The 25,617-nt window shown below is 34.4% G+C and overlaps 6 protein-coding genes across 7 annotated transcripts; all 6 read left to right on the plus strand.

The window, feature by feature from the left end:
* Nucleotides 1–46: 46 nt before the first annotated feature.
* LOC9321253 (peroxidase 29) lies at nt 47–2,523 on the plus strand. The gene is made up of 3 exons (XM_002882994.2): nt 47–534; nt 1,518–1,878; nt 1,973–2,523. Exons 1-3 carry the CDS (start codon nt 286–288, stop codon nt 2,380–2,382), a joined length of 1,020 nt encoding a protein of 339 aa, XP_002883040.1. The 5' UTR covers nt 47–285; the 3' UTR covers nt 2,383–2,523.
* Nucleotides 2,524–4,043: 1,520 nt separating this feature from the next.
* Nucleotides 4,044–4,494, plus strand: LOC9319107 (S-protein homolog 2). The gene has a single exon (XM_002882995.2). The coding sequence runs from the start codon at nt 4,132–4,134 to the stop codon at nt 4,492–4,494; it is 363 nt and encodes a 120-aa protein (XP_002883041.2). The 5' UTR covers nt 4,044–4,131.
* Nucleotides 4,495–6,373: 1,879 nt separating this feature from the next.
* Nucleotides 6,374–9,108, plus strand: LOC9319108 (probable protein phosphatase 2C 42). Its single transcript, XM_021033513.1, has 4 exons — nt 6,374–6,947; nt 7,407–7,774; nt 8,043–8,279; nt 8,529–9,108. The coding sequence occupies exons 1-4, from the start codon at nt 6,620–6,622 to the stop codon at nt 8,748–8,750; spliced, it is 1,155 nt and encodes a 384-aa protein (XP_020889172.1). The 5' UTR covers nt 6,374–6,619; the 3' UTR covers nt 8,751–9,108.
* Nucleotides 9,109–10,981: 1,873 nt separating this feature from the next.
* On the plus strand, nt 10,982–12,195 carry LOC9319109 (transcription factor bHLH147). The gene is made up of 2 exons (XM_021033556.1): nt 10,982–11,122; nt 11,197–12,195. Exon 2 carries the CDS (start codon nt 11,283–11,285, stop codon nt 11,964–11,966), a length of 684 nt encoding a protein of 227 aa, XP_020889215.1. The 5' UTR covers nt 10,982–11,122; nt 11,197–11,282; the 3' UTR covers nt 11,967–12,195.
* A 7,255-nt stretch (nt 12,196–19,450) lies between these two features.
* Nucleotides 19,451–20,352, plus strand: LOC9319110 (glycine-rich cell wall structural protein 2). The gene has a single exon (XM_021033570.1). It carries the CDS (start codon nt 19,707–19,709, stop codon nt 20,232–20,234), a length of 528 nt encoding a protein of 175 aa, XP_020889229.1. The 5' UTR covers nt 19,451–19,706; the 3' UTR covers nt 20,235–20,352.
* A 1,910-nt stretch (nt 20,353–22,262) lies between these two features.
* LOC9319111 lies at nt 22,263–24,781 on the plus strand. 2 transcript variants are annotated; one of them, XM_021033561.1, is made up of 4 exons: nt 22,263–23,306; nt 23,404–24,130; nt 24,219–24,375; nt 24,461–24,781. In XM_021033561.1, exons 2-4 carry the CDS (start codon nt 23,680–23,682, stop codon nt 24,510–24,512), a joined length of 660 nt encoding a protein of 219 aa, XP_020889220.1. In that variant the 5' UTR covers nt 22,263–23,306; nt 23,404–23,679; the 3' UTR covers nt 24,513–24,781. The 2 variants fall into 2 exon arrangements, with proteins under 2 accessions (XP_020889220.1, XP_020889218.1); XM_021033559.1 differs by having other exon boundaries at nt 22,263–22,829.
* Nucleotides 24,782–25,617: the final 836 nt, after the last annotated feature.

Below are 25,617 nucleotides of genomic sequence, written 5' to 3' on the forward strand. Positions count from 1 at the left end.
AATGACATTAGACATAAGTAAACCTAGCAATCTGGTTTCGTATAATGAATCGAGACTTCGAGGGGATAACCAAACTCAACCAAAAAATAATCAATAACCGATCGGTTAAAACTAATTGTGATTCCAAACCAATTTCATGTTCTTAAAATAATTATTTACGGTTGGGATAATTAATGTCACGGGGGCTCTAGCTTCAGTTTCCTATTTATACATACACTTCCAATTGCAAATACACAAGTCATCTTCTCTTTTAATTACCTCACATTCCAAACAATAGAAAAAGCGATGAAACCAAAGAGCAAAGTTGCAGAATCCGCAGCTGCATCATGTTTTCTTGTCATGAGCTTGATATGCAGCTCCATTAATGGTGAGCAAGCGGAGACGAATTATGAAGGATTATCTTACAGTTACTACGAGAAGACTTGTCCTAAAGTCGAAGAGATCGTGAGATCTTCTCTTTCATCAATGTTTATACTTGACCCTACTTCTCCTGCAGCCTTGCTAAGGCTTATGTTTCATGACTGCCAAGTTCAGGTTCTCTACCTCTAGCCAAATCCATCTCTCATTCTCACTCTAAGAAAATTCTCAATTTATGTTTGGGATTCGAATTTATACACTTTGTGAATAAACGTATCCAGATATCATGATTAGGATCGCCAATTATGTAATGATTATTCCGTCAATAATATTACGAAAACTAGACGTTCGTTTTTGTTTTTTTTTTTCTAACATGAGCTTTCGTTTTTTAAAAAAATTTGTTTTTATAACAAACAAAAGTTTGATATGCTTTATACACAATTTTAAAATTTTGCCAACTACGTAATTTCTCTTGCATGTTAACGATAAATTTAGAAGACAACAAGATGCGGAAATTTTAATTAAAAAATAAATAAACAAGATGTCACTTTAATTAGTTAAACATGTCACGGTCCATTGTGGACTATATGTGACGAATGGATAATGTTGTTTCATATTTAAGTGCACATCATGTCATTTACAACATGGGAATATAATGGGTTTGTGTCTAAAATTATAGGCATGTTTTTATTCTTCATAATCATACTAATGTTTATATTTAGCTTAAATTTATAGGCATGTTGCCAAAAACTAAATCATAAGCTAAATAGCAACATTATTATTTTGTTTTAATTTTTTGGTTAAATATAGCAACATTAATTGATTAATCAATCGGATACGTACGAAAAACATATATAATGGTCGAGTATTGGATATCTGGATATGATCACATGCTAATCTGAGTTAATACAAATATACAATTTATGGACAGTACATACAATACATGCATGAAATTCACTGTTTTATACTATAATCCACAATATTAACATTTTTTATAAAGGTTTTTTTTTCCGACATAGATAAGTCGCAAATTTTGGTTTCCATACTCTTCTAAAGAGATGGAGAAAAACTCGAATTAGATAATTGTTCTTGGTATTTATTTCATCTCATCAGCAATATCATTAATTGTCGGGAACAAAAATATGTGGCTTATGTGACAGGGCTGTGACGCATCAATCCTACTCGAGCCAAGTGGGGACCAACAATTCACTGAGCTTGATTCAGCCAAGAACTTCGGAATCAGAAAGAGGGACCTGATTGGCTCTATCAAAACCTCACTGGAGCTTGAGTGTCCCAAGCAAGTCTCATGCTCCGACGTCATCATCCTCGCCGCCAGAGACGCCGTGGCTCTCACGGGAGGTCCACTCATCGCTGTGCCATTAGGACGAAAAGACTCTCTCTCTACTCCAAGCAAACACGTGGCAGACTCTAAGCTTCCTCCCTCCACTGCTGACGTGGACACTACCTTAAACCTCTTTGCAAGCAAAGGCATGACCATTGAAGAGTCCGTAGCCATCATGGGTATATAAACTTTTATTCCTTATTTCTTATAATAAGACTCTGAATTAATTATAGTGCATATTTAATTCAGATAATTAGATTTCTTCTCTTGTAGGTGCACATACGATAGGAGTCACACATTGCAACAACGTATTATCGCGTTTCGATAACGCAAACGCGACAAGTGAGAACATGGATCCACGTTTTCAAACGTTTTTGCGTGTGGCTTGTCCAGAGTTTTCTCCAACTTCTCAAGCTGCGGAAGCCACATTTGTCCCCAACGATCAAACTTCAGTGATCTTCGATACAGCTTATTACGATGATGCAATCGCGGGACGTGGAAATCTTAGAATTGACTCGGAGATTGGAGCTGATCCACGTACACGTCCGTTTGTCGAAGCGTTTGCGGCTGACCAAGACCGCTTCTTCAACGCTTTCTCTTCCGCGTTTGTAAAATTGTCGTCTTACAAAGTGTTAACCGGGAGTGAAGGAGTAGTTAGAAGCGTATGTGACAAGGCTGACTGATGTATATTTATAATTATCAAATGTTTTAAAAAAAGAAATTATAAATAGTAAAAAAATTAAAATAGCTTGAAAGCATAGTAACCGGACTAAGTCAAACCGGTTTACGAAAGAGTTAAGCATAAACAGTTTACCGTTCTCAAACACTCCTTGTTCAAAATTCATTGGAGAATCAAATTTCACTCCATCGATCAGAATCATTCGAAATGGATAAAATCATTGACGAACTACGATGGTGGACCTTGCCACAGATAACAAATTTTGATTTTAACAAATGGTTTAAGGTTTTTAATGAAATGCTATTTTGCCCCAAAAAAAAACAAATGTAATAAGCCAATTTGATTTTATATCTTTACAGACTAAAAAGAGGGCCCAATTTTTATATTTGCTTAAAAAAAACGCTACAACAGTTACTGGTCACATTGAAGTTAATCGATTATCTTCTCAACTTATGGGCCTCAATCTTCCTACTGCCCAATAATTTTGTATATCTTCTTGGAGCAATTGTGAACAAAACAATTGTTATAGTTTTCTTATATTTTTCAATTATTTATAAAACATATAATTTTTCAATAACAACAAAATTAAATAATCAAAAATCTAGGAACCGAACATTCAAATTTAATATAATCGAGAATGTCACATAGGTCAATATGAAATATATGGAATTGACTTGTATATTAATATGAAGGATTACAACTAGGCACGACCAAAAGCTAACTGTAACCGTATTTCGAACCGTAACCGGACCGTTTCTCAACCGTAACGGGACCGTAACCATATAAAACGGTTAAAAACTGTAACCGTTAACCGTCAAAATAGATTAGTTACGGTAAAAAAATATACTAACTGTAACCGTTAATTAACCGTAAACGTGTCAAAACCGTTAGTTAACCGTACGGTTAACCGCATGGTTAACCGCATAGTTAAAACTTTAAAAATATAATTGTAGCTGCGTATAATGCAAAAACAAATATCGAATGTTCAGATAAAGATTTTTTAAAAAAAGTAAATGATACCGCACATTAAAAATTTACGTTAGGAAAAATGGTTTTTTTCTCAAACAAATATGTTCTAATGCTATATTGTTAAAAATGAAGAAAATTTGGTTTATAACATATTTTTTCATCTTATTAAAAGTATTATAAAAAGTTAGTTAACTCGTAAGATTTTATCTCCGATATTAACCGTATCGTAATCATCAAATAACCGTAACCGTATTTAACCGTAACCGTTGTAACCGTAACCATATTTAACCGTAACCGTTTTAACCGTATATATAGTGGTTAAGGTTACGGTTTAAAAAAAATTATAACCGTAACCGGCAGTTAATCGACCGTAACCGTAATAACCGTAACCGTGGTCATGCCTAATTACAACTGATTATATACAGAATTGTAGAGTAATTGTGCTGAGTAATGAGTGGAACAATTACAGGGATACGACTCAATTAGAGGAAGCTGAATAAGCAATTCATATGTGTCAGAAAAAAGAAGGATAAAACTGGAAAGTTTATATGGTCAAGATAAACATGGATCATAATTTGGAAAGTGTATATTGTCAAGATAAACATGGATCATAATTTGGAAAGTGTTGCTTTAACATGTTACCGATACAGTATAAATACTGAACAATTTTGAATGAAATAGTCATCAACATATACTTGGACATTTCCAAGATAAAAGAAAAGAAAAAAATTTAGACGAATTATGGGTTCTCTTAAAACATTCTTTAGCTTTCTTTGTAGTGATTATGTTCACGAGTGCAACTATGTCCCGAGCCTCGACGACTGTAGTGATTTATAATGATCTTGGAGGTGGTTTGCCACTACGGTACCACTGCAAATCAGGGGACGATGATCTTGGAGACCGGAGTTTAGCACCAGGTGGATCGTGGTCGTTTGGATTTACTCCGGATATCTTCGGCAGGACTTTGTTTTTCTGTAGCTTTAGTTGGGGAAATGAGAGTCATAAATTTGATATCTACAAACAGAGTAGAGACAAAGAATTTCAAGAGTTTGGCTGCAAAAAATGCGAATGGAAAATACGGAAAAATGGACCTTGCAAGTTGAATGGGAAGACCGGCGTGTTTGATGGTTGCTTTCCTTGGGATTAAATCCTTCTTTTATAAATTATGTAGTATCTATGTCTACTTCTTTTTTCTTTTTCTTTTTTGTATGAGGTATTTGTGTCTTAATATGATATTTTATCTTTAACAAAAATATATGTATGATATTTTATGGTTTAATTTGACCTAGTTCATTTTTTTTAAACTTATCAATGACACAATTATAGTCAAAAAATTTTAGAGCGAAGTAGCAAAACATTATAAGAATATATTATAATGTGAACTACAATGAGCTTTTCTTTTAAATTTACGTTCATTTTTTATTATATAGTAAACGAAAGACTAAATGTAATGTTCTGACCGTTTCTACCAGTGGAGCCCCCTCCGTTCTCTCTCGGGCTTATTGGTTCACTTCTGTCCGATAGCCGGCCTGATACGTCTGGGAGACTTTAAAAACTTGTTAACCGACACTACAAATCACCAAATGATCTTTCCATGTGTTTTGTCCTCACGCACACAGTTCCTACAATCACTTCCTGGAAAAGTCACTCATCCTGAAATTGCTCCAACTCAAGCACGCTTAACTGTGGAATTCTCTCAGGACAGTTGACCGAAAAGATAAGGGCACTTTGGTGACATAGGTGGTCAAATCAATTCTTATAAAGCTCTCTGCATGCATCACCACATTCCTAAAACCAGAGTGTTACAATTCACCCTCACTAACAGATCGCAACGTCCTTGTTGCGCACCAAGACCATCACCCCCTACGGTGTGAGCCCTCTTGACTCCACACTCGTCTGGGTTCGACTCTGATACTACTTGTAACGCCCCGACCGTCCTTACCAGTGGGTCCCACGTCTTCTCTCGGGCCCATGGGCCCCATCCCTGTTCGGCAGTCGGTCCGCTACGTCCGGGAGTCTTTAAAGACTTGTTTACCGACCCTACAAATCACCACATGATGTTTCCCTGTGTTTTGTCCTCACTCACACAGTTCCGACAATCACTTCTCGGAAGGTCACCCATCCTGAAATTGCTCCAGCTCAAGCACACTTAATTATGAAGTTCTCTCACGACAGTTGACCGAAAAGATAAGTACACTTTGGTGACATAGGTGGTCAAATCAATTCTTATAAACCTCTCCGCATACACCACCATATTCCTGAAACCGGAATGTTACACTAAAGTTCAGATGTAAATGTTACCATTGTTTCTTCTTTAACAAAAAATAAATAGAGAACAAATGTCGATCGAAAGAACAACTATACATGTAAATTATACATTTGTGCTTAATCAAACGCATATCGATTAGAGTCCCATTTCATGATCCCGAAACTCAGTGACTCAAAAGTAGCGCACAATCTAGTGTAATTAGACATAACCAAATATCATAGTTAAACGTATGTTGGTGAATGGAGGAAACTAAACCCGCGTGGGAAGGCTTTTCTCGAGTAGTGGAAGTGAAATTATCTTCAAACATATACTTTCAATGATATAGATTGGTGAAGATTTACTTGCACAAGTGAAATGCATTACATCTAGAAGTATGTAGAAAGTCTTTTGAGTAAAAAAAAAAAATGATAATGCAAAGAACTCGATATAGTGATGGACTGAAGTAATACTCTTATTAGAAAAAACACAAAATACCTTACTTTGAAATCATATAAATATGTTACATTTCAGATTTGTATTAAGTTTAATTTAATTAGTTATATATCAAACATTTCATCTTTTATTTATTTTTATAATATAGTTTATAATTTGTTAAAAAAAAATTTAAAATTTGGGCAACAGTTGTGTAATAGTATAGGCATAGAAAATGGTCGGACAGCTAAGGAAGATCGCTCTCTCCTCATCAGACAAAAAATTACAAGCGAGAATTTCTTTGTTCCTCTACGACCGGACAAGACACGTCCGTCTTCGTTTTCTACTACTATCTTACGCCTCCCACCTTATCATACGCCTAAACATCTTATCCTACGCATCTTCCCTTCCATTAAGACCTAGGGTTTTCTCTTTTCTCTCTCTCTCTCCCATCATTCTCTTCTCCCGATCTCATTTCCATTACCCAATCCCGCTCCTTTATCTCTAATTTTTGAATCGAACCCTTAATACCCAACAAATCTCACGGTTCCGAGGAGTGGGTTTTGGGGTTAGGGTTCTCGAGAGATGTTGAATGTCAGGTTCATTGATGAATCTGTTTTCTCTCTGCTTCAAGCCATTCGGGCACATCTGTGATAATTCCGAAGCTGGATCGGGTGGTGGTGGTGGCGTTTCTGGTGGAACCGGTGGTGAAGGCAAAGACGGACTTCTCTGGTTTCGTGATCTCGGTAAATATTGCGGCGGAGATTTCTCCATGGCTGTGATTCAAGCCAATCAGGTTCTTGAAGATCAGAGCCAGATCGAATCCGGCAATTTCGGGACTTTCGTTGGTGTTTACGATGGTCATGGTGGTCCTGAAGCTGCTCGTTATGTCTGTGATCATCTCTTTAACCATTTTCGAGGTTCGTAATCCGATTCTTCATTGACACTGTTATTCGTCATTTTGACATTCGAGCTTGAGTGTTTTGAATTGGGTTTTGGGTAAATTTGAAGTTTTGTTCAAATCTTGGTGATGAAGATGGTGATTGGTCAACAAAGTTAGGTACTTTGACTTTTTGATCTCTTTGGGGTATAATTAGGTTCCCGTTGAGCTAAATGCAAGTTTGGTGCTACAGTCTTTTGGGCACTTTAGTCTTTACTTTTAACTTTAGATACGAGTATGCTCCTATGTATAATGTAGTTTGATATATGGGACTCGTGTTTGTGCTTTGCCATTTAGATAAGGGGTCTCTGGCTTTTGCATTGATGGTGGAGTGTCATAAATTATTACTAGGCTTAAGCCATCTAGGAGTGCACTGTAATTATGAAAGGAGGTTGAGCCTCTCTTATGTTTTGATTGCTCAGGCTTTATGATTATGCAGAAATATCAGCGGAGACACAAGGAGTTGTGACAAGAGAGACAATACAAAGGGCCTTTCATGCGACCGAAGAAGGATTTGCTTCAATTGTGTCAGAGCTGTGGCAAGAAATACCAAATTTGGCAACTGTTGGCACTTGTTGTTTAGTTGGAGTGATATATCAAAATACTCTTTTCGTGGCTAGCCTCGGAGATTCACGGGTTGTTCTTGGAAAGAAAGGCAACTGTGGTGGACTCTCTGCTATTCAGCTGTCGACTGAACACAATGCCAACAATGAAGATATTCGTTGGGAACTCAAGGACTCACATCCTGATGACCCGCAGATCGTTGTGTTCAGGCATGGAGTTTGGAGAGTTAAAGGCATCATTCAGGTAGTTTCCCATTTTCTTGGCACTTCCATTGTGTTGTTAGTTCCCCAAAAACGCAAAAACTTAGACATAGCTAGGTCACATAATAGCAGGATTCAGTGCCTAGGAACACTGATTAAGTGAGGTACTTTGTAAGCAGGGTTTATGATGAGCTAACTAAATACATATGCACTAAGCAAACTAAATATGCGTTGTACCCTCTTTATGATCTCGTAGGATTTTCTGATGATTCCGTGTGTTTAGTGACAACTTTGATTGAATGTTTATATAGGTTTCGAGGTCTATAGGAGACATGTACATGAAACGGCCTGAATTTAACAAGGAGCCAATCAGTCAAAAGTTCAGACTTGCAGAGCCAATGAAGAGACCATTGATGTCTGCAACACCGACCATACTCTCTCATCCTCTGCATCCTAATGATTCGTTTCTCATTTTTGCATCGGATGGTCTATGGGAACATTTGACTAACGAAAAAGCAGTTGAGATTGTTCATAACCATCCCCGTGCTGTAAGTTTCTTTCTTAACTTCTCTCTTAGACAAATGGTTGAAGTGCTTAGTTTGCCCATAGTATTATATTGCTGTTCCTCACAGTAAGGATCCGTGTTTAAGTTTCCTTGATTGATTCGGTATGGCTTTTTGGTCTGGATTAAGTTTTAGATTGCAGATAACTGAGTTAACTCATAAGAATCCTAATTATTTACAAGTTATTTAGATGTATGATTGATTTGTTGCACTATGTGTTCGCTCTCTGTTCAGGGAAGCGCAAAGAGACTGATAAAAGCTGCTCTTCACGAGGCAGCGAGGAAACGTGAGATGAGATATTCAGATCTAAGGAAGATTGACAAGAAAGTGAGACGCCATTTTCACGATGACATCACGGTTATAGTGGTGTTCTTGAACCATGACCTCATATCCAGAGGCCACATCAACACAACCCAAGACACAACAGTCTCTATACGGAGTGCTCTTGAACACTGAAAACCAAAAACATTTTACAACAATGTTTCTTATTACTTGGTTATATGACTTTTGCCTAGAATGAATAAAAGCTAGGCAACATATGGAAAAAAAAAAACAAAAATGAAAAAACGACATCATTATCGTACGTAATGAGTTATCTCTTGTATTAAGCGGCTATGTTTGACTCTGGTGTTTCTCTTCAAGTCTGCATAGTTCTGTTCTGATGAGTTGGTCTTTTACATCTTGACGTTTGTCAAAGACTGGTGCCGTTTTGCTTATCTCATTGTTATGTAAAAGTCTGTAATGTAACATAGCTGTGTAACCATACTATTGTCGAATGTAACATCAAGCTTCTAATCATAAGTTCTTTTATTTATGCTGTCTTACTTAGCCTTTTTCACAACTCTCGTTTCTATATTTATCTGCCATGATTGTCAAGTATGGTTACTAAGAATTTTGACATTTTGACTAGAATTTGCTTAGTTTCTTTCTTTTTAACATGCGCTTTCGGACAACTCTTCGTGAGTATGAAGCCATTATTTTACTCTTTATAAAATTTTAGTATCAAACCATGTCAAAAGATATAAGGATTTGATTTGCAGATTTAGTCATGAAGCAATTGGACTCATAATATTACTTATGCAGGACTAGATGCTCGTTATATGGATTCAAGATCTAATTATGAAATATTTCTACTAAAAAATTGGGAGTTACTAATGAAAAAAAAATCAGATTAAGCTTTCTAGGCTGCATTATCCATCAAAAAGAAGTTGAATGTCAATCAACAACTCAGAGCCCAGTGCATATTCATCATCTTTTCCTTCCTAGATCAGATCAAAAATCAAAACAAATACAAAAATTTGATAAGGATCCTCAGCGAAAAATGCTTATAGCTTTTCATCAATAAAAATCAGGTCTCAAAGATTTCATGCCATCATAGGATCCTTAATAAGCTTTAACAAAAAACGATTAGTGATTAGATATAGCACGAGCTTATTCGCTAAGACTGGTTAAAACATAGACGAAGCGACTCAACGCCCCTGCAAAAATCTATCGCCTCACGAGTAAAATCGATGAATGAATCATCCCATAGATATTTGAATATTCTACAGGAAATTCAATCTGAGAGGCGAATCCAATCAGCTAAAAAACCAATTTTAAGTGAACATAAAAAAAAAACACAGCAAACTAAAACTAGCTTAGAGAGATCGAATGTTTTAGGCATCGCCGCCAGTGTTCGTATATATATATACATGTGATTTTAGGTCTTTAGGGTTTTTTTCGGCCGCAAACATCAAACAAAATGGGCCTTGATACTAGAATTATGGGCTTTCTTTTCTTTCATTATAAGCCTGCCTCAGAGAAAATCCATAACCCAGTTGGCAAATAATCTTTGGTCCAACGTGTCTTTTTCAAACGTCTTTCATTCATTCCTATAGGGCTTTCTGATTTTAAAACTCTTGAAAAAGAAATGAGAAGGTAAAATTGACAAAATATGGATCTTATTTCTATTTTTATTTTATTTTATTTTTTTGAATATTAAGAAGTTTTGGACCATAATTTTTTAGATCCGAAACCACACCAAATAATATTAGTTTAGTCCAAAGTTATATATATGGATCTTAAAATCTTATTATTTTCTGATTGAATCCAAAATTAAGCTATACAAAAAACTAGAAATGAAAAAATAAGTTTTTTGTTCGTAGCTAACAATCAAAGTTTTAAGTAAAAGAAAACGGTAGATCAAATAAAAATAAAATATAAAATTCGATTGGTAATAAAAAAATTGTAAATTAAAACGGTAAATTATTACGAAATAGTGTAAAAAGAAAAATTAGTACACAAAAATAATACAAAAAAAAAAACTAAAAGTAATATTTTTAATAACACTTTTTGATGGATAATTATCAAAACAGTACATTCCGAACCGCTTACATAAATACGTGTATTATTTAATCTATGAGAAAACGTTAATTATAAAAAAAATAGAAATCACTAGTTTTATAAAAAAAAAAAAAAAAAAGAGATGATCATAATTAATTTGTGCTTTACGAGAGCTTCACATGGGAGAAGAAAAGAACAACAGTAATTTTATTATGGAATTAAAAAACATAAAATAAGGAAAAAGTAGGAAGAGGATAACAATAATTAATTCTAACAGGATAGTGCACATCACATGGGAGGAGAAGAAAGAAAGGAACGACAGTAATTTTTTCTGTTACAATGTGTATAAAAATGCGATTCTTTGCTTCATTCCTCTTTTGTTAAAAATAAAATTTAAAAAAAAAAAAAGAAAGAGAAAGGATTCGTCTTCCTCTTCCACACCCTTTCTGACACCTCATCTCTCCCACCTTCTCCTCCGTCCCGTTCCGTTCTCCATCCCCCTTGAGGTAAATTATTAATCACATCTCTCTAATCTCTTCCCCGTTTCTTCATCTCTCGATTCTCGTTTTCTTCTACACAGATCCTCGATTCCGATCCAACAGTTCGAATTCAGCTTCTGATTCTGATCTCATCGAACCAAAACTCGCTGAGATTTGATCGGCGATTATGGATTCGATGACTCCTCAGCTTCTTCATCCGACGACGAGCTCTAGTTCCGATCGTTCTCGTCGTAAGCGGAAGAAGAAATCATCGCCGACGTCTCTTGATTCATCTCCGTCACCATCGACATCGTTGGAGAAATGGAGATCGGAGAAGCAGCAACAGATCTACTCAACGAAGCTAGTTCGTGCTTTAAAAGAGCTACGAATCAGTCAACAACCATCTTCGTCATCGTCGTCTTCGGTTCCACGTGGCGGTAGAGCTGTGCGTGAAGTCGCCGATAGAGCTTTAGCAGTTGCGGCGAGAGGTAAAACGTTATGGAGTCGAGCGATACTCTCAAAAGCTGTTAAACTCAAATTCAGGAAGCAGAAACGGCAGAGAATCTCAAATCCGGTGACGACGACGACGTTAACCACCGGGAGTATCAGGTCAAAGAAACAGAGAGCGACGGTTTTGAGGCTGAAGGCTAAAGGTTTGCCAGCTGTACAGAGGAAAGTGAAACTTCTGAGCCGGTTAGTTCCCGGTTGCCGTAAACAAACATTACCGGTGGTTTTAGAAGAAACTACTGATTATATAGCTGCCATGGAGATGCAGATTCGTACTATGACTGCGATTCTCTCCGCCGTCAGTTCTTCTCCTCCGCCGCCGCCGCCAGGTCATGATGGGGGACAAACACACATGCTTGGTTAGTTGGCCAAACTGTCCTTTTAATTTTTTTCATTTAAAAAAAAAAAAACTGTTTTTCCATTATTATTCTTCTCACTGTATTGTTTGTTGTTTGAATATTTTACTATTCAACTTTATTTACCATTTCATCATGTATATCCTTATTTTCTTGAATCTCTCTGTTACCAAAAATAGTGCCAAGAAGGAGAAAGATTGATTTCTGTAACCGTAATAAATTTCAGTTTCTTGATAATCGTGGAAGCACATTTGAGAGATTGTGATTAGGTTGTTGTGTTTTCAATACTTGTTGATTAAGATAACAACTGTGGACATAATGACAAAATCGATTTTAATGTTTTAAGTGTTTGGTGAATTAATGATATGGCAAAAGGCAACAATGGAGAGTATAATTAGTTTTTGTTTTGTTATGTTTGAAGAAGCTAGGTTGGTGATTGGAACTGAATTCTCTTTGTTATGGAGATCTGTTATGACTACACTTATTTTCTTCTTTTGTAAATGGTATCGGGGTTTATTTTGGTATGTGGTTAGATTTTGGGGATGCAAAAAAATCTAGAGAGTTAACGCAATCACATGGTTGAGAAAGACATGAACATGATGACTCACGTGATTCATTTTGCACAGAGGGTATATAATCGACCACTGTATTTTTTTGGCCAGCTTTTTTTCTCTTTCGGTTGATTCTTTTACTACTTACTACTCGGATACACGAAAAAGGTGAAAAAAGGCACTTCAATCTTCTTCTTTGTTTTTGGTCGGCCAAAAGGCACTGATTTTGGTGAAACTGTTAGTATTTGGAGGAATAGTAATACCAAATTTCCAAAAAAATAAAAAAGGAAATTCATGAAACATAATGTTTTCTGACACATGTCATATGGTTTTTACATTATCTCCAACTTTCTCAATACTTGTACAAAACCCTTAAACCCCACCAACACTTATATTTTGGTTGCACATGTGATGCATTCAATTGGGTAGACAATGAAAATCTTTGAATAGATATACTTCAGAAAATATGTAGTACAGAAATCCGGTTAACTACTTGAACTTGACAGTATAATTTTATTACATCAAAAGAAAACAGAGAAGAAAAGGTCTGAAGAATTTATTACATACAGTATAAATAAATATTTTTAACAAGAAGGAATAGACTTTATTTTTGGGCTTAAAGTCTAAAAGTTTATATATTTTGATGTGTCAAGTTATATACATACTGTAATAGTCATTAAAACTATTTTAAAATATAATGAAACTAAATTACTTTTTTTCAAAGCATAATTTTGAATAGCAGTGAATAGGTGCAAAGTGAGTATTTAATAGTAGGAAGTGCATATAATAGCCTAAAATATTGCGTTGCTCGAGGTGAGTATTCAAATGAAAACTAATTTTTGGTTTAATCTTAGATTGATGTAGTCATAATATTACGAGGGAAAGGACAATTGTGTTCGTCAAAATAAATTTTGTCCACCAAAAAGAAAGAAAACGAAAAAGAGAAGAGCACATGGATTAAATGATTTTGGCGTAGTCATAGACTCTTATTGTGAATAATGTCACTATGAGCTTTAAGCTGCTTTTTGTTAACCTCTTTATTTTGATTGTCAATAAAGACTATTTATTGGTCTTATTCCAATCACTTTTTTGTTTTGTCAACTATTTAAGTCACTTAGTTGTCGGTTTAAATACACTGTACACATTTTCCATGATCATTAACTTAGATGGAAGTGTTAACTTTGAAAGCACTACAAATATATATATATATATATACTAGGATGTAAACATAAGAAAACTTCACAAACTATGTTTGGTGAAAGAGTTTTTAAAATTTATCTAAGAAGGTTTCCTAAATTTTGATGGACTTGTGTAGAAAAACTAGTTTATAAAGCATAAATTGTCTAAGAAGGGTTTTAACAAATCCATAGTTTGAAAACCCTCAAGACATTGATAGTAATTTAGGATTACAAAGCATAAATAGTCGATAAATGTGTCATTTTGAAAAAAAAACGTGTAAATAAATAAATAATCTTGATAAAATAGGTATTGCATTAAATTTAACAGGTCAACATTGGGTAATTATATCATTATGTACTTAATATATACAAAATGGAAAAGTTAGTCATAATCTAGTGGTTCTAGCTATGATCACTATTCACTACTATCTATCGACAAAATAGAGAAAAAAGAAAGCGACAAAATAAGGGGAAAAAGTTATATAAAAAAAAATCTTATGAAATTAGATAAGTGGAAATAATAAAAGAGATATACAACTACATCCACAAGATTGATATTTGCTTCCATGTTTTTAATTATTTTCTGCCATGGGACCAAACTATAAGTTTTATATTCTTGTAATTCCTAAATTTTTTCATTTTCTAATGAAATATTTACATTCTTAGCAAAAAAAAAAAAAAAAAAAACTACATCCACAAGACTTGAGTTCTTTAAAAAAAAAGAGAGACTTATTAAGTTCATAAACGAATCCACTAGATAAACAAACACAATATTCGTAGATATGTCTTGAACGAAATACAACTCTCTCAAATTTTTGCTATATCCTAATATATATATATATATATATATATATATATATATATATATATATATAATTACTATTGAGCTAAACTCTACGCGAACCTTTGTGATACCAGCATTTCCGACGGTCGCAACAACACCAATATAGTAGTTGCATCCCAATGGTTGAACAAACTGGTATCAATATATTGAAGAACGTATGTACTCATTAAGTTAATCAAGCATTTTTTTCCTAGGATCAACCGATCAAACTTTTTTAAGTTCCAAATGATGCAATTATGCAAAATAAACTTTCACGTTTAAGTTTTAACGGAATGGTGACTTTTGCAAGTTTCTTTGTTGAATATCGTAACAAACTCAACGTAAAATATCTTCCTGCACACAATAATCTTATGGATTTAGACACTTGGCTATTTGATAAAAATGTCTTCTATATATATGCAAAAATACACAACAATCGTGTGTTATATAAATCAAGATTGTTCTAGTTCCGCCATGACGGGCAGCCTGTCGTGTGCCGCTGTCCGAACCATACACAAGCAACTGACCATTCTTATTCGCACGTGGTGCACATAACCTGTTGGACCACACGTGTGCTCTCAGATTATCTACTTCCCTAAAAAAATTCACTATTCATCATATTCGGCAAAAAAGATGTCTAATTGAATATATTTTTGATTATGTAACTAAATGCATGCTTTGGTACAAATGTTTTTTGTTTTTTTTTACAAAATATGCCACTGTGTACTTGTGTGCAAATATTGCATGGTTGATATGTTCTAAGGAAAATATAATTATTTTTCACACATAAAATTTCAGAAATATGGTTTTTACAAACCTAACGTATACGACAAGAACAAAACGTTAAATTCACAACAAGTAACAACAAGAAAAAAACAAATATTTTAAAAAGAAAAATGTCGATAGGAATTATGCATGGTACGTCGTTTGGTTGCTGTATTGAAACAAGAGATGGGCGTTTCTCTGCGGTCTCATTTCAATCCACGACAAAGTTTGTTGGGTTGTCAAGTAATAAACAAATCTTCAGTAATCAAATTGTTATTATTATTTATTTTATTTTTTTTTGGTCATGTCAACATACATTCAGTTGACAAAAATGCTAAAAATGTGTTAGCCTGACTAAAAATGCAATTTAAGTTCGACTTTGTTTGTACTAATTTATAGATAGAGTTGCGTTTTTAATTTTAACCTAATATAACATGCAGTCTACAACTGTTAATTGCTCTTGTTTTTGTAAATTTATGTTATTTGATACATTTTTACATGCTAACAAAACTGTTTCTAATTTGTTTATCGTAGTTCCTATTTTGTCCACTAATTACTTTTATTAAGTGGAATTTGGAGCTAAACATGTGAGGCTTCAATCGGACTGCCAGGTTCTGGTTAAAGCGATCAATTCAAAAGCTTTAATCACGGAGCTTCACGGCATTTTGACAGATATTCATATCAGTATTGATCTATTTAGTAGTTTCTCTTGCTCTTCATCCCATGATCAGGGAATGTGGAGGCTAACTCGTTAGCAAAATTGGCTTTGGCTTGTTGTAACAAACTCTGTATAATTATGTAATCAATAGAGTTGCACAGAAAAAAAAAAGAGTAAGATCGATTGTCATAACTTATTGTTTCTTACCTCTACAACATTTCTATTTTGGTTTTAACGTTTATACAAAACAGTTATAATAGATATTTTTGATCTATGTTGCATGCAAACGTAAACGGAAATGTGGAAGCTGAACATTTCGGAAACGGGAAATGATTTTTTTCTAAAATTAGGGATTGGAAACGTTTTGGAAACGTATACACATATATAATATATATATATATATAACATTAACATAAAACTATAAAAAATTGTTTAATTAAACAATACAAGTCCAAAACATCAAATATTAAATAGGTTAACTAAATTTCTAAAAGAAAAAAGATTAAAAGGTTCAAGTTCAAATAGTTAATTTAGACCAACATTTTCATTCTCATTTTCATTAGTTTCATCGTAGATCATATAAAGATGTCTCCAAATCTAGTTTGTCGATAAAAAATTTTAAAACTCATAGTCTTCCAAAATTAGTTATATGTATTATAAATCTTAATTTTTTCAACTTTTATTTATTAAGTTTGCAAAGTCAATAAAAAAGATTTGTCGCGTTTCCATTTTAGAAACGTGAGTTTCCACCGTGTTTCCAAACATAGATTTTTAGGAAACGCATTTCCGTGACGTTTTTCGTGTTTTCGAAGAGTTTCCGTTTCCGAACGGACCTCGAAAAGAGTTTCCATGCAACATAGTTTTTGATCAATATATAGCTCTTACGTAAATAAAGTATCACTAGATAACGCCAAAACTTCATATTCCTATACTCCTAGACGGCCAATTATTAACCATGAAATGCTGAAAATCGATGTCAATACGATAAATTAAGAGTCCAAAGTCTAAATAATCAGTCTATACATATGAGGTTTTCTAGTAATCAAGCAGACGAAATTTAGAGTAGGGTACACTTACAATAATGTAGTTACATTGACATCTAAATCAATTTTGTGTAGTAGTCGGCGTACTTGTTTTTGTTAGATAGAGACTAGAGACGCAGAACTAGTAATTGATATATACATGAAATGTAATTTTGCGTTTTGATCTATCTATTCTATGAAAGCCTAAAAAAAGCAATCTAGCAAGAGGGTCACACGCTACGATACAACTAGTGGTTGTTCTTTCCTTCGTCCTCTAGAATTGTCTTTTAAGAAAAGGCACTTCTTGGTGATGAATTATTGAGTGGCAATTAGATCCCTAAACAATAATTAATTTCCTACTAATCATACATAATCTAACCTTGATTAGTTATAAACTGACTTTCTAGAAACATGCGCGAGCAAAGTGTCGAATTCTTCACTTTTTACTAGTTTATCATTTTCCAAGTTTTTCGCGAAAAGGGTGATTAAAATAGGACTAATAAAATATCAAAAAATCATGCATCTAGCTCTATTTTCTCTGTTTCATAACTTGTCATGACGAAAAAACTACAGAATTGGCGAATACCGAATGATTTTCTTAAAGCGTGGTGATAATTCTGAAATGCTGGTGATAAATCGATTATACTATTCCTTTGTTTTTTTTTCCCAGACGAATGTTATGTCAAATTTTATACTATTAATCTGCATAATATGTTTATTTCTTAAAAGAAATGACTATATAATATTAACAGTAGGGAAAAAACTTAACACTAGAGATATAACATCATCAGTCCACCACTCGAAATTCGACATTCTCATCAGTCACCACTTATCCACTTAGTTTACGATCTTTTTTTTTTTTTGCGCAAATCATCTACTAAACGCGTTTATATTTTTTTATGTTTACCCTAATTAGTACCGATAACTGGATTACTTATTTATTTAAGTTAGGAAAGAGGTGAGAAGAGACTAAAATCAAAAAAAAAAAAAAAAAAAGTAGAGAAGAGGCTCGTTAATTTGCCTACAACACATAGAAAAGAGAAAAACATTGTCCACAGCTCTTTAAAAACGCACGTGGGTAGGACCCTGCCCTGTCTAGTTTTCCATAAAGCCGTAAAACACGAAAATAACAATTTATTAATGAAATATTATTAAGGAACTAGAACAACGACAACAACAAAAAATTCCAATAAAACCGCAAAAATTCTCAAGAAATGTACAGTAGTATATTGACAACTATTGGTTCAAACTTCAGATTGGTATGGTGGTCACTGGTCAGACATGCTTGACCGTGAACCAGATTAGTGTATGGATTACCCGATTAAGTTTTTGTAAAAGTAAAAAACAATTACAAATCTTGCTACTTTTTCCTTTTATCTTGCATTTTTCACTAAACTAATTATAGGGTTATGCATTTGACAGTCTTTCTTTACTCATTTTCTAACAAATCTATTTTATCCAAAAGAAAAAAGAATTTGTTTGTCTTTTCATGTAATCATGTTGATAATCGTTGGGCCAAAAAATTCATAATATTTTAGAGTTTAAGCAAATTAATATTTTAGTCAGGCCTTAACTTTATAACGGGCTATTGGGGTTCTTATAATAAGTAACCAATAGACCCAATAATAATTCAGTAAAGTCAAGTATGGACCTCCTTCACGCGTATCTGTAAAATGTAAATAGGGCCGATTCCAATAAGTGGGAGGTCCCAAAGTCCCAACTTCATCATATTCAAAACAATAAAACTCTCTTTCTCTCCCTTGGGTGAAAAACAGATAAGAGAGGTCACGTACTTGAAAAAGTACAGTGTACACACCATTAACGAATATCATTATGACGTGTGATTTTTCTTTTCCAAAGATGATAATACGTAACATCTACTTATGGAAATGTTGCTCGATGGATCGTGCTATTCGAAACATTTACACGTATCTGTTAAGCATATATATATATATATATAATTACTATTTGGAATTAGAGAGATGAGCCGTAAAGAAGACGACACATGTTCCAATACTATATATATATATATATATATATATATATATATATATATCAGGACCGGCTCAATTATTGACGAGACCCGGTGCTAAATCTGTCCCAAAGAAATTAAGGCTCCTTAGACAAAATTTTTTTTTTTTGTCTATTATTATAATTTAAAAAAAATACCGAATTTGTATTCAAATAATTGTTTTTTTTAATTATAGAAATGTTATTTTCTTAAACTTGGATTTTTTATATTGTTTTTAACAAAATTTGGGATTTTTAAGGTATAATTTTTTATTTAGTTGGTTATTTTATAAAAAAAGTTGGAATTTTTTTTATGAAAAAAAAAAAAAAAAAATTGAACCCTAGAAGACTAAGACCCTGTGCCCTAGCATTCCTAGCACATGTGCTAAGCCGGGCCTGATATATATATATGTATAATTAATATAATTTGGGATGGTATTGGAGAAGTGGCGATTGCTGTATCTTCACCTACAAGAGCACTAAGAAATTGCAGGCCCACTTTATTCACCATTGTTCACACATATTGGTCAAAGGAAGCTACTAGAAGTTACGTGACTCTTACGTTTCCATTATCCTCGGTTGCTTATAAATACCTACACGGACCAACATTCTCTCCATAAAACATCGTATTGATTCTACACTACAAACGGCTTCTCTAGCTAGCTTCGTTTACTCTTAAAACTTTTACAAAAAACGATCTCTTGATTTGTGGCTGACATTCTTAATAAAGAAGTTGTAAACATGGGAAGCCTCAAGTTCTTAGGAGCTGCTTTCTTGGTTTTAGTAGTTTTTGACTTCTGTTTAGCAGCTAGATCACCAAAAGCTCTTGGTAGAGGGTCCGGTTCAGGTTCAGGATATGGTTCAGGCTCTGGGGGAGGCAACGGTGGAGGTGGTGGTGGAGGAGGAGGAGGAGGAGGAGGAGGAGGAGGGGGTGGTGGAGGAGAAGGGTCAGGGAGTGGTTACGGGTCAGGGTATGGGTCCGGTAGTGGTTATGGAGGAGGAAACGGTGGAGGTGGAGGTGGAGGTGGAGGTGGCGGTAGAGGTGGTGGAGGTGGAGGCGGAAAGGGAGGTTCCGGATACGGGTCAGGTTATGGAAGCGGCTCTGGATATGGAAGTGGTGGTGGTGGTAGAGGCGGCGGAGGTGGTGGTGGAGGAGGAGGAGGTGGTGGTGGTGGTAGCCGCGGAAATGGATCCGGCTATGGAAGTGGATATGGTGAAGGGTATGGAAGCGGATACGGTGGTGGAGATAATAACGGTGACTCACCCTAAATCATTCTTATTGCTTATTGTTGCATGATTCTGGACTTATGATAATAAGTTGTTCGATGTTTTGTGGTTACATATATATATACATGCTTGTATATAGTAGAGATCACTCTTTGTTATACTCCCTGTTCTAAAAATCCCCGCCTAGCCCCGATTATTCCCCGCTTAATCGCTAGACCCACCCTATCCGCCTCGATTAATGACTAATCCCCTAAAAAATCAGTAACCCGATTATTCTCCGCCTAATCCGATTACTTTCCGCCTAATCTTATATACCCCGATTATTTTTTAGATTGCAAGTATAAAAAAACTTTTTATTTTTGTTATTCAATCATTTGAATGGAGAGTTTGTGATGTTTTACAATAACTTGTGTTCAAATTTTAATAAAAATCATAAATTTGTAATAAAAATCATAAATTTTTACAATATTGGATTAATATATTTTAAAAATATTAAAATAACCCTAAAACTATTCCCCGATTTTAATCCGATTTTCCGATTAATCGCTAGGCCCATGCCGAGCGCCCGACTAGCGCCTAGCGATTTTTCAAACAACTTATACTTATATAGTAGACGATGTGGTTTCACTTTCTATATTAGGAAATCACAAGCATTGCCATATATATATTACCATGCACCATATCCGATTCTTATATATATATATCATTTCGTACTATTCGTATGTACCTTGTTTATCCTACTTATTGATTCCTTCCACTATCGCTAGAATTTTTTTGGAGACGTGTCCAATAAAATTGGAACAAAAAAAAAAAAGACTATGGCTCGAGTGAAAATAACATGCACGAACAGAAAAATGTAAAACGAAAAAAAAAAGAAAAGAAATCGATTTCAGTTATAACTTTGGGACCAAAACAAAAAAAAAAAACTTAATTTTTTGTATTTGTAACTGTACTAATAGCATTGTGTGCCATCGAATTCAATCAAAATCCTCATAAGCCTTGGTGTCGTTAAAAAAAAAAAGATTATAACTTTGACGTAGAAGACGGGCTTCTCGGCCCAATACATAAAATTTGTAGATCACCCCTGTACCGCTGTACGGATTTGCCGATTCGATTGGCAAACAGAATTTGACTGCTCTGGTCGTCGTCACCAAAAAAATCCATTCACGTGTTTTTTTTTTTTTTACCATCATTCACGTGTTTCTTTACACGTACAGAGTTTCTCCTCGTATAAGATTTTAAGATTTATTTGGGCACTAAACTCGAAATATACTTTTTAAGGTCTATGTACATATTCTTTTCAAAATTCATGATGGGTAAACTATACAGTAATGGATAAAAATATTTAGTGTGAATTGTTGACGGCAGAAGAGAGAAAGGTACATATTTATATCTCAATGAAAAGATAAAAAACGTGTTAAGGAGCGTTGGTGTAACAAGTCAGCTTCATGGGGCCACGGTATCATTTAGGAAATGGACCGATTCAATTTAATGTTGTCTTTAAGTGCGATGTGAAGAGCTCCCTACCAATCAGACACCCCCATGCCTTATAATTTCTCTATAATTATTGATTTTATTCGGAAATATAAATGTTACTCTTCAATCTAGGTATGTAGTTAGTGGAATGAAATTGTAAGAATAAAAAGCATCACATCAAAATTCAAACTCTGACTTTCATAGCCTAATATAACTTGTAGTAATGTGTAGACAGAATTTAGGAATGAGAAAACAAAAAAAGTGTGTGACAAAACGAGGTTGTTGACGAATTTGACCGCGATGAGACCAACTTCTTAAGACCTGGGTGGTTCTGACTAATCAGATTTCTTGGGGGTTAAATCGGAAAGTTTTGATAGTCAAGGGACTTAATACAAATATATTAGTGTGAGGAGGCAGTCCAGTTGAGGGAACCGCTCCTGTTTAAGTCGTCATTTTCATATATTTGTAAACTGGGCCAGATAGATTTATAGTTATCAAAATGGGACCAATTGATTTTTCGAATTAGGACAATATATGTCGTCTCTGTATTTGTTTGTCATTGTCTAGTCCAATTCTGTTCTGGTCTTGATTTTTTCTTAAAATTTTGTACACAAATTAGCAAAACTTAGTTTTGTTTTCTTGGAAAAAAACCAAAAAAACATCTTACATAACAAAATAAGGGTGCAAACGTATAAGAAAATAAAATAATGGGATCAAAGTGGAATAAAAGAATATTTGGGCGTCGGTGACGTGAAGCGTCGCTGCTGGAGAAAAATCTCACATGCGTATTATCTCAGTCTCAGCTATATTTAGAACAGCAACACATGTCCGAACACATTACAGTTCCTATATCTGTTTCGAATTCAAATCTGCTGTCCTTTTTTTCCTTTATTAAAAATTTCTCTTATTAATTTAATTCGTTCTCTCCGATTAATACATAATTTTATCTTATATATTTCGATCTCTCCTGGAAAAAGAAAAAAGTTAGAAACTTCGACGAATGTGTGTATAAATTTTTTTTTTTCTTCTTCTTTGTCTTGAATTAGTTTTATTTCTTTGGAATCGGTCTGAAATTGGACAAAATAATCCGCCATTTTCTCCTCGGTCTCTCTGCTCTTCTCTTCAGTATCGGATCTGAGTCTCCTTCGCTTTCGTTTCAAGGTAACACAAAAAAGTTCAAATTCTTTTCTCTTTTATTCACACCAATTTCGTTCACTTTTTTTTTTTTTTAATCCTCAGTTTTTCTAAATCGTCTACAGTTTCTAATCTGTGTGACTGTTCTAAATCAATCTTCATTCATCATTTGAATTCTGATCACTCATCAGTATTTTCGATATTAATTTCTGCGTTTTCGAATTCGATTCGATAAGAATATTTATTTCATTTTTATTAAAAAAAATAATTATAGTATATGTTTTTCCCCTAAGTCACGGCATTGGAAAAAAGGAAAAACACAGCTGTTCCTTGCTTCATGCCCGAGATTAAGCAAAAATAAATATATTTTTTTTCCTTTCGAATCAATGCACTATATAAAATTACCTACTTTTGACAGTATCTGAATTAAACATCAACCAAACTTCAAACTCTCCTCTTTAATCCTCTTCTTTTTGTATTCCCAACCACGTGATTTTTGATTCGGTAATTATCCATAATCTACACTATGATTAAGCATTAAAAGTTCTCTTCTTTATCGATTGGTGAAAAAAATTAAAGTTTGTGATTTTGGCTTTTGCAGATTATTTCTAGAGACGAGGAGGCGTTAGCTGTAATTCATTGTTTACTTGCTTTGGCTATTAAAGCCGTCACAAAAAAAGAAAGTAAAAGCAACTCACACACTCACATATATAGACACACATCTTTATTACGTATATGTGTGTCTTCTTTCGTCTCTATTGGGAATAGATCTTGATCTTGATTCATGTCCTAAGAGATCACTTCGAGTCTGATCTAAAGTGAGAAACTTTGGTTCTTTTTTGGTTCTTTGGAATCTTGTCTAATCTGGTGAGATAGAATGGGAATGAGTCTCGATTTCGATGTTGATCTTGAGAAAGGAATCATAGATTGCGACAATGTTTATACTAAATCACCGGAGAAGCCGATGTCTCCTGATAACAAACCGGTTATTACCGGAGAAGAAAGTGTTGGTTCGTTAGAGAATGATGCAACTCCGGTTCAATGTGGAATCAATAAACCGGGATGGGGGAGAAGCGATCGGAAGGAGAAACGGAAGAAATCTGCGTCGAAGCCTCCACGACCGCCGCGTGGACCGTCGCTAGATGCGGCGGATCAGAAACTTATTAGAGAGATCGCTGAATTGGCGATGTTGAAACGCGCGAGAGTCGAACGTATGAGAGCTTTGAAGAAATCAAGAGCTGCTAAAGCTGCGTCTGCGGCTTCTTCTTTAGGCAATGTCTTGGCCACTCTTTTCACCGCTATTTTCTTCTTTGTTCTTGTTTTTCAAGGTATGATTTGATTTCACGATTGCGTTTGCGTTTTGTGATTACCAATTTTGGTTTATCTTATGCGTGTGTTTTTTATTGGATTTTTCAGGATTGTCACCGAGAGCAGCTGGTAGCTCCGGTAAATCTCACGTAGTAGTCGCCGGCAAAGCCAATGGTGGTTTTGTTCCGGTTCAATATGCGGGAAATCCGTCTGCGAGCGAACCGGATGGAGGTTATACCGGACCGGTTTTAGCACAGAGACCAAAGTAAGTTGTTTCGCTATCTTGTTTCACTAACTGGCGTAACTGCTTGTCTGAAATAATCTATAATCCGGTTTTGTTGTACTTGCAGTTTACTAAAACCGGTGTCCGGTTTGGAGAATGAAAAGAAGAGTTCACAGTGAAGCGTAAACCAACGGGGTTAAGACTTGGACAATTCCATACTGGTTTGATCAAACCATTTATCGGTTTAGATTGTCGGTGAGCCATGTATTCATTCATACCGATAAATTTTTTGGGAAAGCAAAATCGGCTGCTTTCTCTGCGGCTGCTGTAAAACCATAATTATCCGATGTGGGTAAGAAAGTAGTTTTGTGTTAATTTTTCTTGAATAAACTGAGATAAGTTACAAAATAAGAAAATCAGTGTTATGTTATTCAAGTCATCAAGGTAATCTTATTTGTTATTATATACACAATAATACAAATTGAGATCATTTAAGTAGATTGTTGCAAAATAGTATTCAAATTTTGACGAAATCCAAACATTAAAAAATATAATAAACAAACATTATTGGTATATATGATTTTTATATTTGAAATCGCATGTGTAACGACGGTTGAAGTTGAAATTTGAAATCAATTATTAAAATACCGAATGTATATTTGGGAACAAAATCCATGTGGATGTATCTAAACAGTCCACTGAGCTAGAGAGACCACTTTTAATGCTGTGCCAAAATTAATTGAACATGTGATTTCACGTGTGTGTGTATTTCAAACGTCTATTATTTCTGTTTCGTTGCTGTCTGCGGATGCTTCGTAGGCCCTTCAATTAAGGCCCATTAACTCCTAATCTGTTTAGTGACTCTCACTCAGTCACTCTATAGTCTATGACTCTAAGCAACTAAACAAATAAAAAATGTATGAAATATAAACGGGAAAAATGCCAAAAAAATCCTCAACTATTTTTTATTTGGAAGTTTAATACTTAATTTTTTTTTTTGGAAAAAAAAATACATATACTAATTATAACGTGCGAATTAATACCCAAAAAAATAAATATTGTTGTTTTCGTACTCACGATTTCATAATAAATTTTTAATTTCAATTTTACTTATTTTCTTAATTAATTACTAATTTTATTTCAAAAAATCTCTTGGTTCTCTTTTAACCGGATCAAACCGGAATCAAAGCCAGTTAACAACACCACCAAAGTCTGTCGTCGTCGTCGTGTTAAGAAACTCGGATGAGCTTTCCACCGGCGAGATAGATGATGTTTCAGATAGAA

Source organism: Arabidopsis lyrata, assembly GCF_000004255.2.
Source record: "Arabidopsis lyrata subsp. lyrata unplaced genomic scaffold ARALYscaffold_3, whole genome shotgun sequence".
Taxonomy (NCBI): Eukaryota; Viridiplantae; Streptophyta; class Magnoliopsida; order Brassicales; family Brassicaceae; genus Arabidopsis; species Arabidopsis lyrata.

Coding starts and splice junctions, on each gene's coding strand:
- LOC9319108 (XM_021033513.1), top strand. CDS start 6,620: ATGTCAGGTTCATTGATGAATCTGTTTTCTCTCTGCTTCAAGCCATTC. Junction 7,775..8,042: donor GAGTTAAAGGCATCATTCAG/GTAGTTTCCCAT, acceptor ATGTTTATATAG/GTTTCGAGGTCTATAGGAGA. Junction 8,280..8,528: donor TTCATAACCATCCCCGTGCT/GTAAGTTTCTTT, acceptor CTCTCTGTTCAG/GGAAGCGCAAAGAGACTGAT.
- LOC9319111 (XM_021033561.1), top strand. CDS start 23,680: ATGGGAATGAGTCTCGATTTCGATGTTGATCTTGAGAAAGGAATCATA. Junction 24,131..24,218: donor CTTTGTTCTTGTTTTTCAAG/GTATGATTTGAT, acceptor TGGATTTTTCAG/GATTGTCACCGAGAGCAGCT. Junction 24,376..24,460: donor GTTTTAGCACAGAGACCAAA/GTAAGTTGTTTC, acceptor TTGTACTTGCAG/TTTACTAAAACCGGTGTCCG.
- LOC9321253 (XM_002882994.2), top strand. CDS start 286: ATGAAACCAAAGAGCAAAGTTGCAGAATCCGCAGCTGCATCATGTTTT. Junction 535..1,517: donor TTCATGACTGCCAAGTTCAG/GTTCTCTACCTC, acceptor CTTATGTGACAG/GGCTGTGACGCATCAATCCT. Junction 1,879..1,972: donor AGAGTCCGTAGCCATCATGG/GTATATAAACTT, acceptor CTTCTCTTGTAG/GTGCACATACGATAGGAGTC.
- LOC9319107 (XM_002882995.2), top strand. CDS start 4,132: ATGTTCACGAGTGCAACTATGTCCCGAGCCTCGACGACTGTAGTGATT.
- LOC9319110 (XM_021033570.1), top strand. CDS start 19,707: ATGGGAAGCCTCAAGTTCTTAGGAGCTGCTTTCTTGGTTTTAGTAGTT.
- LOC9319109 (XM_021033556.1), top strand. CDS start 11,283: ATGGATTCGATGACTCCTCAGCTTCTTCATCCGACGACGAGCTCTAGT.